Source organism: Lissotriton vulgaris, chromosome 12 (assembly GCF_964263255.1).
Source record: "Lissotriton vulgaris chromosome 12, aLisVul1.2, whole genome shotgun sequence".
In the NCBI taxonomy this organism is placed as follows: domain Eukaryota; kingdom Metazoa; phylum Chordata; class Amphibia; order Caudata; family Salamandridae; genus Lissotriton; species Lissotriton vulgaris.
The window spans coordinates 85,663,203-85,678,242 of NC_141700.1; the positions used below are offsets into that span (position 1 = coordinate 85,663,203).

The 15,040-nt window shown below is 43.1% G+C and overlaps 1 protein-coding gene across 1 annotated transcript; it reads right to left on the minus strand.

Annotated features, from left to right (window-relative positions):
* Positions 1-3,313: 3,313 nt before the first annotated feature.
* Positions 3,314-14,601, minus strand: LOC147673406 (uncharacterized). The gene is made up of 4 exons (XM_086947266.1): positions 14,514-14,601; positions 12,274-12,366; positions 9,613-9,717; positions 3,314-5,866 (listed from the first exon to the last, which is right to left on the minus strand). The coding sequence occupies exons 1-4, from the start codon at positions 14,536-14,538 to the stop codon at positions 4,248-4,250; spliced, it is 1,842 nt and encodes a 613-aa protein (XP_086803392.1). The 5' UTR covers positions 14,539-14,601; the 3' UTR covers positions 3,314-4,247.
* Positions 14,602-15,040: the final 439 nt, after the last annotated feature.

Consider the following 15,040-nt stretch of genomic DNA (forward strand, 5'->3'; position numbering starts at 1 on the left):
TCCGCTGCCATTTGGGCCTCCCGCTTCTCCCGCTGGCGCCTGTTGCGGGACCTTATACGTTGTGACTGCCGCACCCGGGGCTGCTTGGGCTGGTCCCGCCTACTTTGGTGTGTCCTATCCGTCCCCGCTCTGTACAACTCAAGCCAGTGCCAAACTTCATCCGGAGTTTGGAAAAAGTGCGTGGTGCCATCCATGATAATCCGCAGCTTGGCCGGGTAGAGCAAGGAGTACTGAATGCCTTCCTCCCTGAGCTCCTTCTTCACAGCAAGGAACGATGCCCTGTTCTTCTGGACCGCCTGCGTGTAGTCCGGAAATATCGTCACCTTGCTGTTCTCCACCCCGTAAGGGCCCGACATCCTGGCCCGCTGGATGAGAAGGTCTCGGTCTTTGTAATGGAGGAGCCGCACCACCATTGGACGGGGGGGGCGGCCAAGCCCCGGCGGACGAGCGGGCACCCGGTGGGCTCGCTCCAGAGTGAAAAATGGAGTAAGCCCCTCCGGCGCCACCACAGTGCGGAACCAGTTCTCCATGTAGGCCACCGCATCCTCCCCCTCAATCCGTTCCGGCAGGCCTACGACCCGCACGTTGTTCCGCCTATTGCGGCCTTCGGCATCCTCCGCCCTCCGCTCTAGAGTGTCCAGCCGGGCCAAAATGTCTGTAATTCTGTGCTCCGCGGTCACCACCGAGGGCTTCAGGTCCAGCAACAGTTGGTCATGATCCTTGACCCGATCCGCCAGCTTCGCGTGATCCGCCCGTAGTAGCCCCAGGCCCGTGGCCACTTGGGCAATGTCGTTATGTAAGGCCTCCTTGGTGGAGGTGATCGCCTCAAGGATGGCATCCAAGCGCCGGTTCAGCCGCTGTTCTTGGTCAAGCCCCGGGGAGGGACTCTCACTCAACCGGGTCGATGTCGCCGAGTCCCCGTCGCGGCTCCCGGGTGTCGGCCCTCCGATCGCCGCCATGTCAGGGTGCTGCGTCACAAGTCCGGCCACCCGGTCTGCGGGTGCGCTCGTGGGCCCGTGCCGAGCACCGGGCACCAGGCAGTACAATGTCACCGCCAATGGACTCAGGAGCAATGACCAGGCGGATGAGCTCCGTTCCGTCACCCCCACTAGTCCGGCGGGGGGAGGATGAGTCACGGGACGGCAGCCGACGGGGCCCTCGGGTCCCTTGGGTGAATCGGGCAGCGTCCCCCGGTCTCAAGGCTTCACGCCGCCAATCCCAGTGCGTCGGGCAGTCGGGTGCAGGGTCCCTCTCTGCTTGGTGGCAGCCGGGCTCAGGGCCGAGATTCGGGACCATCCGACCTCCTCGCCGCCATTTTCTTCACACCCCTGTCTACACCTCGGCCGCCTCTTCCTCGATCTCCTCGGGGCCAGCAGTCCCCCAGCGATTCTCCGATTACGCCCAGCCGTCCCCTTACTCTTCAGAGGGCAGGAGAGTCGTTTTCGGGTCGCCTAGGGTCCCAAAAACAGGAGAATTAGCGGGATTCCGCGCGGAGCTGCGAGCTCACGCCGCCATCCCGATCGGCGTCCAAGCCACGCCCCCGTCAATATCATTAATCATAACAGTATATAGGGAAAGTGAAATGAGACAGGACAGAGAAGACTGCTAGGGAGGAGACATCATTAGCTGCAAGAAGTGGTAAACAATAACACAAACGTCATAGGCTATCCTCAATTTGAAATTGGCAAGCCAATCAGTTCCACCATCTTTGAGGACACACGATAGACAATCAGTTCAGACCAAGATGAGGAAATATTTGTAGCCAAAAAGGAATGGAAATCCGTACTGCAAATACATATAAACACAACGCTGATTATCAAAGCGCCTGAGTGACTGGAAATATAAAAGTATTTGTGCAAAGTACAAGTGTAACAGCACCTTTTCCCTTGCATTTCGAACAGGTATTTAGGTTCTTCCCTGCACACGAAAGGGAAATAAAATTGAAGATTGCATATTAGTCCAAATTCCGAATGTAAATTAGTGGGAACAAACACATTTATTTCTTATTTCTCTAGATTCAGAGAACGGTACTTTCCTTTTTCCACAACTGTACTAGAAAATAGAGTTACACCAGTCAGACTGTGCATTTTTACCCAAGCACAGGTGTGGCGTGGTGGCACTCTAGATTATTCTGCCAGCATCCCAGACCAGTTCAGAGGGCCAGATGCCAAGTGCTAAAAAAAAACATTTAATTGAAGATCTTTCGGTTCGGGTATTATTTTGTGTAGATATGATTTTTTCATTAATGTCACATCCAACTGATTATGAGCCAATTGTTGACACCAAACGATTTAGGTAACAAAAATTGTTGAAAAATGTAAAACGCCTACGTTCTATGGAGTCATGGAGCAGTTTAACTTAAATGACAGGTGAATAAATCTATTGATTCGTGCAACTGAAAGACCAAAATGTTTTCTTATAAATGAGCTAAAATAAACTTTTGTGAATCACTGTTCACTGTAGTTAGCCCAGCATGTATAAACATTTTAAAAACAAAGTATCATCCCTAAGTAATTTTATAAGCAGCCTCATTTGAAAGGGAATACTTTTGCAGGAGAACATTTGGTAAAAAAGAGAGAACTACTGGTTGCATTGGAAATCCTATCTTTTAAGAGTTAGGAAAACACATATTTTATGATGAACTGAGTATCAGCAATGCATAAGTGGCAGAGTGGGCAGGCCATGCATTATGCTGGAAAACTCTGAGAAAATTATTGAAACTTCTATTTTTGATTTGTTAATACACTTAATAAAACATAACTAAAGGCTAATGGCACAATATGTGCTAATAACAACATGTGCACATTTGAGACTGGGTCTTCCTTTTCAATTGGACATTGATAATCAGTGATTCTTGTTAACAATGGCAAATAGTTAGGCACTTGGGGGCAAGAATCACAGAGAAATTGATTCCATATGTGAAATATGCTTAGCACATTTATGACTGGTTATACAATGGGAGGCGATTCACATTTACAACAGAAGAAAATATTCATGAAAATACCAGTGACTCACAAAACAAATATGTAAATTACGGAGTGAAGCAGCATTGTGTCTAAAACGCCAAACTTGCTCATGGCAAATTTGTCGCCTAGTTATAAAACCACAAAGTAACAGTGGGGGAACTGCTGGTCTGTTATTGTAAAAAACAAAAAATCTAAATATGCTCCAATCCAATCAATTACTCCAGCCTCAAAACCGGGACAAATATGACCAGATCATTTGCTTCAGATTTGTTCCACAACAAAATATTTTGAGGAATGTTCTATACATATATATATTTATTTATTATTATTTAATTTCTGTTTGTCACTACCACACTTGTTATAAGCGCCCATGTAGTTTTCTGATCGATGCGCAAACTCCCGTTTGCACACAGATCAGAGTTACAAGTGATGCAGAGTTTATGACAAACGATAATGTATTGGTTAAATAAAGTCTGTGCAGTGCAGTGATTTCTTAGATCTGAATGCAAAGAGTACAAGATCTTAGCTCACACTACATGGATAGCCATGCCTCTATGAATCTCACATTTGAAACTGGCCCATTGGAGCAAACGAGTCTCACGTTTGAAACTGGCCCATTGGAGCAAGATTTGCTTTTCTGGAATAAAACTCATTAGCATTCCAAATGGATTTTCCATCTACTACACACAACACACCCACGTATAACCAAATGGCACCCCGAATTAAGGCAAAGCATTGTAAGTTACACATGCTTATCTGACAGATCTTCTTGTTCATGAATTGGAATTATTTTGTGCAGTTAAATTTTTTGGCTCAAACTAAAGTAATCTTTGTGATTTAAGGACATTTTGTTTTTAAGGTGAACGTTCATCTTTCTCCAGCTAGGTGTTTAAACCTACCTTCTTAAGTCTTCTATTGTTTAATACATCACATATTTGCCTTAAATAATTTCCCCATGGGTAGTGCTTCTGGAAATTTTACAAAAGTACTATCCAGAGATAAATTTGCAGATTAACTATTCTTCTAGCAAAAACTGTGTGCATGATCAAATACCAGCAGTAGGTTGAGCCTTTCAGCCTCCTCTCTCCATTAAGAATGTAACCACATGTCTAGATAACTGAAGTCAGGGGGTTAAGTGCTTCAACAATATATAATCAATAATATTAATTAACTCATGGATCCAAAAATTAACCACCAACAACCTGAATAGAAGTTATGAGCGAATGTTAAATATTCCTAAAGTTATAGAAACAACCATAGGCCAGGTTTCTGGCACAGCTCCTAAGTAAGTTTTCTTTTGTGTCTCTGGAGGTGCTTCATCATATTGGAAGCCTGAGAGAAGCACCTACCACATTCAGAGCACGGGTAGGGTTTCTCATTTTTGTGAATCCGCTGATGAGTGGCCAAGTTAGATGGCTGACTGAAACTCTTGCCGCAATCCTTACATGGATATGGTTTCACTCCTGTGTGCACACTCTGATGATACAGCAAGTTTGTTGAATAACTGAAACGTTTCCCACATTCACTACACTGGTAGGGTTTCTCGCCAGTGTGCACTCGTTGATGTTGCAACCGGTTTGATGGACTGCTAAACGTCTTTTCACATTCACCACATTTGAACGGCTTTTCACCAGTGTGTATTCGCTGATGTCTGGCCAAATAGGCGGACTTGCAGAAACCTTTCCCACATTCGATGCATATAAATGGTTTCTCACCTGTGTGCCTTATCTGATGGGAAATTAAGTAGGAGGCCTGCTGAAAACATCTTCCACATTCATCACAGGCATAGGGCTTAGTCCCAGTGTGTGTTCTTAAATGTGTGGTCAATCCTGCTTTTTGACTAAAACCCTTTCCACATTTACTACACTTATGCAGTTTCTTCCCAGTGTGAATTTGCTTGTGACCATTCAGTTTTGATAACTGTCTGAAACCCTTCCCACATTCATCACAGACATACGGTTTTTCACCAGAGTGAATTTTCTGATGTTCATGCAATATGGATGCCAAACGGAAAGTGTTTCTACATTCCTCACATGCAAATGGTTTCTCACCTGTGTGTATCTTCTTATGTATTTTTAAGGATGACGACCACTTAAAGTTCCTTCCACATTCATCACATGTATATGGCTTTTCATCTGCATGTATCCGCTGATGCATGATAAAGTTTGATTTCTGGCTGTAGCTCCTGCCACATTCCATGCACGTATACAGTTTATTTTCTGTGTGAATTTGCTGATGTACCTTCAAGGTGGTGGAGCCCCTAAAACTCTTTCCACATTCACTACATGAATATGGTTTCTCTCCAGTGTGCTTTCTTTGGTGTATAAGCAAATTAGACTTCTGGCTATAACTTTTTCCACATTCCTCACACGTGTACATGGTTTCCTGGGCATGCAGTCTCTGATGGTTAACTAATGCTGACTTCCGACTAAAACCTTTTCCACATTCTGAACAAGTAAATGGCTTTACACCTGTGTGCAGGCGCTGATGCGTAATCAACTCATAATTGTGATTGTACCTCTTACCACATTCACTGCAGGTGAATGGCTTGTCTCCTGTGTGCTCCCTTTGATGGTAGATGAGAGTTGGCAGTCGAGTGAAACTTTTCGCACACTGAGTACACGTGTAAGGTTTCTCTGGTGTGTGTTTTCTTTGGTGCGTATTTAATGAAGAGTAAGAATTCTGCCGCTCAGTCAAGCTTGTGGGTTTGCAGACACCCCTCACACTGGAAATGGACTTTCTTAGTGCAGCTGAGACAGAGTTTCCATTCTCTGTTTGGATCAGTGCCCATTCAATGCTGGTTTCTGTCTTCATTAGATACTGTATGTCTGTGTTCCTGGCAATTTCTTTCATAAGACATTCTTCATTTCTCCTTCGATGTTCACCAAAAGAACCATCTCCTGTTGGAATAAAAAGAAAAACTAAATGTGAGCTGAAATCGACAACTATTAGTGCGACCTTCGACGTCACCTTCCCAATATCAATGTTTAAAGATATTTTGATTGTAAAGAGCAATGATTTTTGCTGGCTTACACTAAAGAAAATCATAAATATAAACACATTAGTTTGAAATTCAAATTTTAGAATGTGCCCAAGTACTCCTCCATGAACACAACTGAGGCAAATGTCCTAAAATTCACCTGCAAAAGTACCATATATAATACATCAAATGTTTTGAAAATAACAGGATAAGTTACATTCAAGTTGGAAATTAGGGTCATATTCAAAGAAAGCTAACAGGATTATACTAGAATTCACAAGGTAGGTAGTACAAAAAGCATCAACTCAACTGAAAGGCCATATGGCCAGCTAGTCTCAGATTGGTTAATTATAACACTGTTTAACATGATTGATCTTAACATGTCCAAAAATAAAAAGATCTGTAATCTGCAAAGAGTAAAACCAGGCAACTTAAACTTGAAGTATCAAAAGCCCACAAAATGTTGCTGTAAGTTAAATAGTGAGAATTAGAGTTTGAAGAAGTCACGCCATTCATAATGCTTTCAGGACCGAAGGGCCAGAATAACCACACACACCAACGCCTGAATGGTTTCCTAGCAGAAAAGTCAGATGGAGCAAAAAACATTAACAATCTACACAGCAAACAGGGCGGTGCCAAACATCAAAATCAACATTTGTTCCCGAGAGTCCTAAACCCTGACCTGACAGACCAATACAGCTATCTCCTTCCCAAGAAACTACTCAAGAACAGCCTGTTCAAACATACCTATGGACCCAAATAAAACAAACCACCAGACTGCAATCACAAAGGTGGTACAGTACAACCATTTGTCTCACAGTTTTCTTAAATTCTGGATTCAGGGAAGACGTTTTAAACTGCTGGAACTAAAAGTATTTGACAAGCTCCTTGTTTCTTGTTGTTAGAGAAGATATTATAACCCTTAGTGACAACATTTTTTAAAATATACTCACATGGAAAATAAACATTTCGAAGGTTTGTGCTGGTTGCCAGACTTAGGAGTATTACATTAAGGAATCAAGGGATGCATGCCTGTATTTTTGTGTAATTTGGAAAAAGGGTGGTGGAGCTAAGCATTCATGTCATCTTTATAAAATATTTAATAACAACATCCTAATGCATATCTTAAAAGCAAAACTGCTCCATATCAATGACCTTTAAGACTCTCCTTTAGTCGATATGTACAACGTGAAGCAGACTGATTACTGTAAAACTTTAAACCTTTGTTTCTGATTTCTCAAGTCTTATTAAGGGTTTCAAAGAGTGTTGGTTAAGAATGTATTTAAGTTCCAAGCAATACATTGGACAACACCTCATCAAAATGCCTTCATACTTTGCAAAAAAAGACCACACCACCAACCATTAATCAAACTAGATAGCCGGTTTGCAAAAACATGGTTTACAGAGTGCAATTACAATTCTTTTAGCATTAGAATTTTTTTTAGGTAAGAAATAAACAAGAGTCTTCAAAATATGGGATACTCTCTATAGAGGGTGCCACCAGTAGGATGTTTAATAAAATCCTTCTGCCACCCATCCATGGCTGGTTAGAGGGCACAATGATTGATGCCCAGAAAGGCTTTAGCTAAAGGAGTAGGGATTGCAGGCCATGGGAGACCATTCCAACTTTAACTACAGGCCTGCAATTGCAGCCTGTGTAAGCTGGTGCTAGCACCACTTATGAAAGATATATGTTTCTGTATGGTGCACAGGCAATGCAGCAGACTAAAAGGGGGACGAAGTGGAACCCAAACAAAGTCCAGACTGTCCAGAAGTTGAAGTGCTGTCTGAATTGAATTGTGCCTGACGACAAATCTAGGGACCTACACCCAGGTAAGCCCTTAAGTACCATAAGGAAAGGGTTGGGACGATTCGGGGTTCTCTCCCAGGGGAGGGTCTGGACAGGGGGGAGGTTACTCCCATGTCCTTTGTCCAGTTTCGCGCCAGAGCGGGAGCCAAAGGTTTGAACTGGACTATGCAAGGAGGCATCAAATGTAACCCTAATGATGACTGAGTGGCGCTAGCAAGCGCACCCACCCGGTCCCAATACACTCAATCCTGTCTGAGCATCAAAGACACCTGAAGGAATCTCCCTTGAAGTGAAGGAGTCACTTCCCTGCATCTGCAGGGACTGCAACTAAGCTGACCGGTCTGCTGATCCTGAGCTCCTACAGACTCTGAAAGGTTCAACGACACAGGTGGTGGTACTCCACAGCACTCGAGGCCTGCCCTGTCCTCTCACCAAGTTTGAGACCAGTATCCCTTGTGGGAGCCACAGGAACCGAACCCCTGTGCACGGTGTTGACTTGCTGTTGCAAAGGCTTGTTGGCTTCATTCCACAAAGAACTTCGGGCTCCAGGTAGCCCCAAACTCGAGCATCTCCAGTGACCAGAATCTTCATCCACACCGCATTGCTTGCATCGTGGCCTGCATCTCTTGGTGAGTTTGCTTGAGGTCCTCTCGCGACTCCAGTGCCTCTGGCCTGTGGGACCATTTGAGGTTCTCTTTTGTTTCTTTTGGGCTCCCCTGTTGCTCGGGCCTGCCCAGAATCCTCTGCTTGTGGTGAGTTCCGTGCACCTTGCTGGTCCCAAGATTGCATCTTCTTAAACTTCCACATGAGTTCCAGTTGCCAAGGCTTGTTGGTGCTTTCGATGGACACCGATCCCTCAACTCACGAAATCCAACATGGGATAGCTCATGCAAGGCTCCTGCAACACCCAACATAGGTGGGCATTCGTCTTCAGGTCTCCGGGTCACTCCTGAGTGACATGGACTCTGTCCCCTCTGCTTGCAAGTACCTCTCAACGAGAATCCACATCCGGATTCCACCGGACACGTGGATCTGCACAGAGAACGCAGTCGTGTTCTACACTGCACACGATCTCCGTGGGGTTCCTAGTCACTCACCTTAGGTGGTTCTTTGGGGGCCCGGCCCTTTTACGTCCTCTGGACATTGTTTGATATGTGTTGTGGTTCTTATACCAACTTCTTAATATATGGTTTGGTCCCCCCCTGGGGTTCACTGTGTATTCTGTGCTATTTACATGATTTGTATGCAAAAGTATTGTGTGCACTATGCATATCTCCAGGTAGGATATATTTAAACGTGTTAGTATTATATAATAAATTCATATTTTATAAATACCTTGTGTGGTTCCTTTTCGTTTAATCTACACCTATAAGATTGCATTCTGGTACAAGCTGCTTTACACTCCTTCTGGACTAAGCCTAAAGGCTGCTCTCCACAGCTACCACTTAGAGAGCGCTCTATGTTTGTCTAAAACCTCCTATATCCCATAAGGGTTATCTGGACTGGTGCAGGGTGTCCACTTACATAAGTGTACATCATATACCAGGCCAGCCTCTCACACCAATGCTTTAAAATTTATTTAGCTTCACTGAAATATGTGGTACTTAGACCTCTCGCTTGTTGGTGGCTTGGTTGTCAGGGTCTCCCATCTGTTAATGTTGTGCATTGCAATGGTAGTGTTTTGTAGCTGTCAGCGTTGCAACAACATCTTCTAACATATCCTTGCTATTATTCTTAAGATGCTGCCACCTAGAGTTGGGCGTATTGAAATATGTCGGGCAGGGCAGTTTATGTTTGTTACATTCTGATTAACTCCTTGCTGTTTAGAATCGAGCTTTTATCAGTTTCTTGGTCACCTGTGGAATTTTCCACTCTTCCATTCTCCTCAAGATTCCTCTTGTGGCCCCCGTGCTGTTCCTTTTCATCCTCAGATATCAATTCATTCTTCAGAGTGTCACACCCTGGAACAAAAAGTACACATTATCTAACACTATTCATTGGTTAAAAAAGGTATATGCCTTCTTTATTTAGTGTTTTATGGAGCGCGAACGTGACCCGTTAGGGTATCCGAGCGCTTTACAGGGATAACATGTTGTATACCAGTATGAAATAGTCAAAGAAAAAAAATACCATAAGTAGGAGTAGAAGGAGGTGAAACATTTGGGGAATAACAGGGTACATACAATGTTCAGATCATAATGCTGAGAAATTCAGCAAATATATTTGTGGGAGTACAAGGTCAGTACAAGATGGATAGCAGCCAGTCAGAAATTATTTCAACCATTTTCACTGTTTCACCTTCATGCGGTTCTGTAATCAGGAACAATTTAGCAAGAATATTTCATTTACAATATATGATCAACATACCTGTTAATCACAGCAGCTAGTAAAATAGCCAAGTGGGTTACTTTGTCTGCTGGGCTGGCAGAAAATCTATGTAATCTAGAAGGTTGAGTCAACCGCTCAGTCTTCCACAAATAACTGATAAACAGTGATATGTGTATATAAAAATTATTAGAGCCAGGTTCACGTTGGCCTATTTTTCAAATATGGTGTGCTACCACAATATATTTGGATGCTTCCAATTACAGCTGTAGCCATGACATGTAAATGTAAATGTATTTGAGCTTATATAGCGCACAGCTACCCGCAGTGGGTTTCCCGGCACTTGCTTAGGGAACCCGTCCTGGTATTCTCCTGTGAGATAACCCCAGGCAGGGTATCCACAAGGTGAAAGCCAGGCATCCCGCCGCGAGGGGCCGTTGTGGAGATTAAGCAAGCTATTGCCCAGAGTCGCAGAGTGTGAACCCGTGAGTCGAGAAGGCACCGGAGCGAGAATTATCGAGTCCGTGGAATTTTTAGCCCAAGACCCGCCGAGGCGGGGAATTGAACCCTGGTCCAGGGCCGATCTCAGCTTCCGAGTCTGCCGCCTCTAACCCCTGAGCCACACTTCTCCACATAAATCAAAGCAACTGCATGCATTGACCCAATGGATGAAACAGAGATTCAGTCTGCTAGAATTTGAACCTGTTATTTGCAGACTGCATTCTCATGTCAGTAGCAAACATTGAACTAACTTTCTAGGAGCCAGTTAGAATGATACATAAAATTGAGTTTTTTGAGCCTCATCACTCTGCCTCTCACACCCTCTACTGTGATGGAGTTTTTCACTACCACATTATCAAGGTTCTGTTTGAAGACTGGCTTTAACTTACCCACTTCGCAAAGGACCCCATAACAAGTTGCTCGGAATTAACAATTCCAGGTGTATCTCCAACCTTGCAACTGTGTACTATGATTTAAAGCGCCTTAAATGAAAATAAAATATGGACCTGAGAATGCCCGCGTACCCAGAATGGGCTGAAGAGGTATCCCTAAGGACACAACTTCAGATGACTAGTAACGACGGCCCATGGAGGTTATTCCTGGAATTAACTGCTTTTGAGTCTTGAAAGGTTTCTTACTTGGTAACCTTAATAACAGCCCTAACCTTTAAACCTGGCTCTCCAATTTGCATGTATTGTCATCAGTAATGTACCTTGTGCACACCATCGCTCAGCTCTCTCAAAACGCACCTGAGGTGTCCATGGATTATCAGAAGCCTGCTGGAGCTACTTCTTTATAATGTAGTTACAAATTGTTTCATTGGTCTCTCTGATATAGCATCCTGAACTGAGACTGAGAAATCTTTCTTGATAATTAAGATCTGAGTGGTATTGGTTTCAGGTTTGAGAACTGCTACGCAATCATGTTCTGGATGGCGAAGAAGTACTCTCACAACCTGTTGATACCATAGAAGGACGGATGGTTCCCCGTTAGCAATAACTGGCTGTCATTGGTACAGGAGAGGGAGTTCACACTGAGGCCGAATTAGCGTCTTAAAAAATGATTATAGCCATCATTTCTACAATTTCAAGTTTTGCTTGTGGCGACCCAATACGACAATATCTTACATGTGGTCACTCTACATTGTTATTACGAGTATCTTTGCAAACAAAAGTACCTGTTCTCAATGTATTATGGTCTTGCTTTGCAGCAAGTGAAAACCAATAGGCATCTCGCTTCCGCATGTTCAGGGCTATGGGGTACCTATGCCTCTGTTTGCTTATAATATAAGATTTCAGTGTTCTATTTTGAGCTACTTGTGTCTCCGTACTCATGTTTGGCACTGTAAAGCCAGAGTCTCTTAGCTTTTAGTGCCAAACCTTTGGACTAATGGTATTCCCATTCTTTTGTTTGTGCCTTCTGGTCAATAAGGCAGGTATTTATGTTAATAGTCTTTCCCAGCTGTTACCACAGACGTATAATCTTTGAGTTTCCCCTAGCGGTCAATTGCTTAGTTTTTAGTTTCTGAATTTTAAGAGCTAGGCCCTGTCTGGTAGAGCCTTCTCCCTTTGTTAAACTGGCAGAATCAGCTACAGGACAAAGCTGTGCTAGGGTGTATCAGATTAATGCGGATACTGTTCCTGGCAACAACGCGTAGCGTTATAAATGTGATATAAAATCTTCTTTCTTACCTATGGAGTAATCCTTTCTCTCCGTTTCCTGAAAGTCCAAACTGGACATGCAGGTAAGCGGTTCTTCAGATTCCGTTTTCACAGTTACAAACCCTGATCACAAAATACAAAAGGCCAGTATATTTAATTCATGCTACTCGCTCGAAGTAAATATGAGTATTGAAGACTTATTAGATATCAATGCAGTACAATGGTCATGCGTCTCTTTCGCAACTTACAACTTTGACCAATCCAAGAAGTACTTCACAGCCCATTAGAGTCAATATTAATCAATAACAATCATAAACCTTATTTCTCAGTTATATGCTTTGTACCAATCAGTACTTTATGAAAAAGAAAGAGACTTCAACAATAGACAAGTATATTGTGACTTAAAATATAAACCACCCAAATAAAATAGAAGTACCTAGCCCCGTCAAGAATAGATCATAAAATTAACCCCAAACATGTTGACAGTTTGCTTATACTAAGTGGTACAATCAGTTCAACACAGACCTCTAAGGCCAAGGGGACCTACTGGAGAGTCGTAGGGTTGTGTAAGTCGTCTTGGCAGCATCCAGGCCCCCTTACAAAAAATATGGATTACGTCTGACTGTATAAAGGTACTCAAATCGAGTTTTTAAGCAGCCAACTTGATATCCAAGGATGCGGTTAGATGAAAGATGCTGGAGTTAAAAACAGTCTAAGGAAACACATTAAGTGTATTGGGTTTCATCAGTGAGGGACCACTCCTACCACGTCCCCACCCCAGGGAAATATATCTTTCTGCACATTTTGCTATAGATATATTCCACCAAGATAGCCTCTTCACTATAGCGAATGCATTACCACCTCCTTTGAGGTGCTGGTAAGATATTAATGCTCAGCACTCAGATTTTGGTCTCAAATCATTGATCCATTTGATATGGATTCGCAATTTGGAAGCAACGCCTACAATACGCCCCGTCCAGATACTAAAATGTTATCCAGCAGTATTCCCATTTTAGGTTTTTCCAACTGATTAAAACATATCGGCCGGTAATGTGGTCAAAAATAAACTAATTAAATTCTATGCTGTGCAATCTTCCTGAAACAATCATACATGTTCAATATTATCGCTCTGAAAATTATGTAATGGTCGATGGCCTACTTGCACACCAAGAAAAGGAGATGAGTCAAAATCAGTTATTATGGCAACACAACAGAACAAGCAGGTTTAAAAAAAAATAAAGATGTGGGGTGGATCGTTGTTTAGAGAAACCTGTGTTCAAGTGCCTGGCTATCATTAGCCCTCCACGCGGTAAGTAACTGGGGCTTAGCAAACACGGAGTGCTGAAACTTTTCAGACACTCACCCACAGTCACAGATCTGCGTTGAATACATCATTGTTCTTTAGCTCACTTCGCCACCTCACTTGAGACCCAGCTATATGCAAATCAGTCTTGACCCTCTGCCTCATGGGAACAGTCCAGCCCGAACTGCCAAGCCAGGTCTTCCCTGAACCGGAAACACACATCCTGGGACCGGTTTCTGGATAACACCCTTCATCAGCCAGGCTAGCTTGGATCCAGTGGCAAATGAGCAAGGGACCCACGTCTGGGCATACGCTGCCAACTTAGGGCAAACAAAGCTACAGTCCCAGTTCAAGTTGGAATTAGGCCTCATTTTAAGACTTATGGGCTTCAGACCCAAGAGGCCACATGTCGATGGCTTTAAGCCTCCCTTTAATCTTCTACGTGGGCTTTAGCCTCACCCGCAGTCAGTTATTGGTGAACGTTCTTCAAAAAAGTGTAAAATATGCCTGAAAATCAGTTTTCTGAACTTTGTCATACTCTGTACATGATACGGTCAGTTCTGAGATTTCGTTTTCGAAGTGGAAACTTCACCTAACACCGACACAGCACAGGGATGGCAATAATAGACTGGTAGGAGGACAGCATCCAATGATGGAATGGAAACAGCAAAAATCAGGGGTATGCGAAAAACACTGTGATCAGGAGGGAGCGCTGCATAAGACAAATGAAGATGGAGAACACAATGAAGCAGGGAATGAAATACAGAAATTGGGGAATGTAGGAAGATAGGCTAAAGAATAACTTGGAATGATATATGTTCAATGAAGAAATCTGAAATAGCCTTGGTACCTATATGACTGGAGAAGTACTACCTGTGGACTCTGGCTTTGAAACTGGTCTTTGTAGAAATGCATCTTATCTATAACTTAATTCATAACAATACTTAGGTCCCACTTTTTCACTCACCTGTTGAATTTTCCATGACCTTCATACAGTCTTAGTTTGCTGGATATTTTTTCATGGTTTATCCTTTTGGTTTTCAGATCTGTTTGGACTTCAATATTTGGAGTAGGAAGAAACATGAAAAAGAAATGCCATTTTAATAAGAGTAATAAAACAAATAATGATTCTAATAATAATACTAATACTAATGGCTCAGCACTTTTCTAAAAGGCGAGGAATGACTCAGAGTAAATAACAGAAAATATTGAGAAATGTGGATAAAAAGAAGTTAAACACAGGATAGTGTAAAAGTGGCAGTGCATTAGGAGCTGCTGACAGATAGTTGTCTTGTACAAGAGCAAGTCTTTAAGAAAATGACTTATCAGCAGTGCTTAATTTGTGTACGTGGTTCTGGTGCTCAGCACCTGCACTTAGTTGTCAATTCCGGCACTTATATCAGTTTGCACCATGGTAGGGCTGTTTGTGGAATTTGGAGGTGAGCACAATAGCAGCTGTTTATTAGTCTAATATACATGAAAACAACTAATATC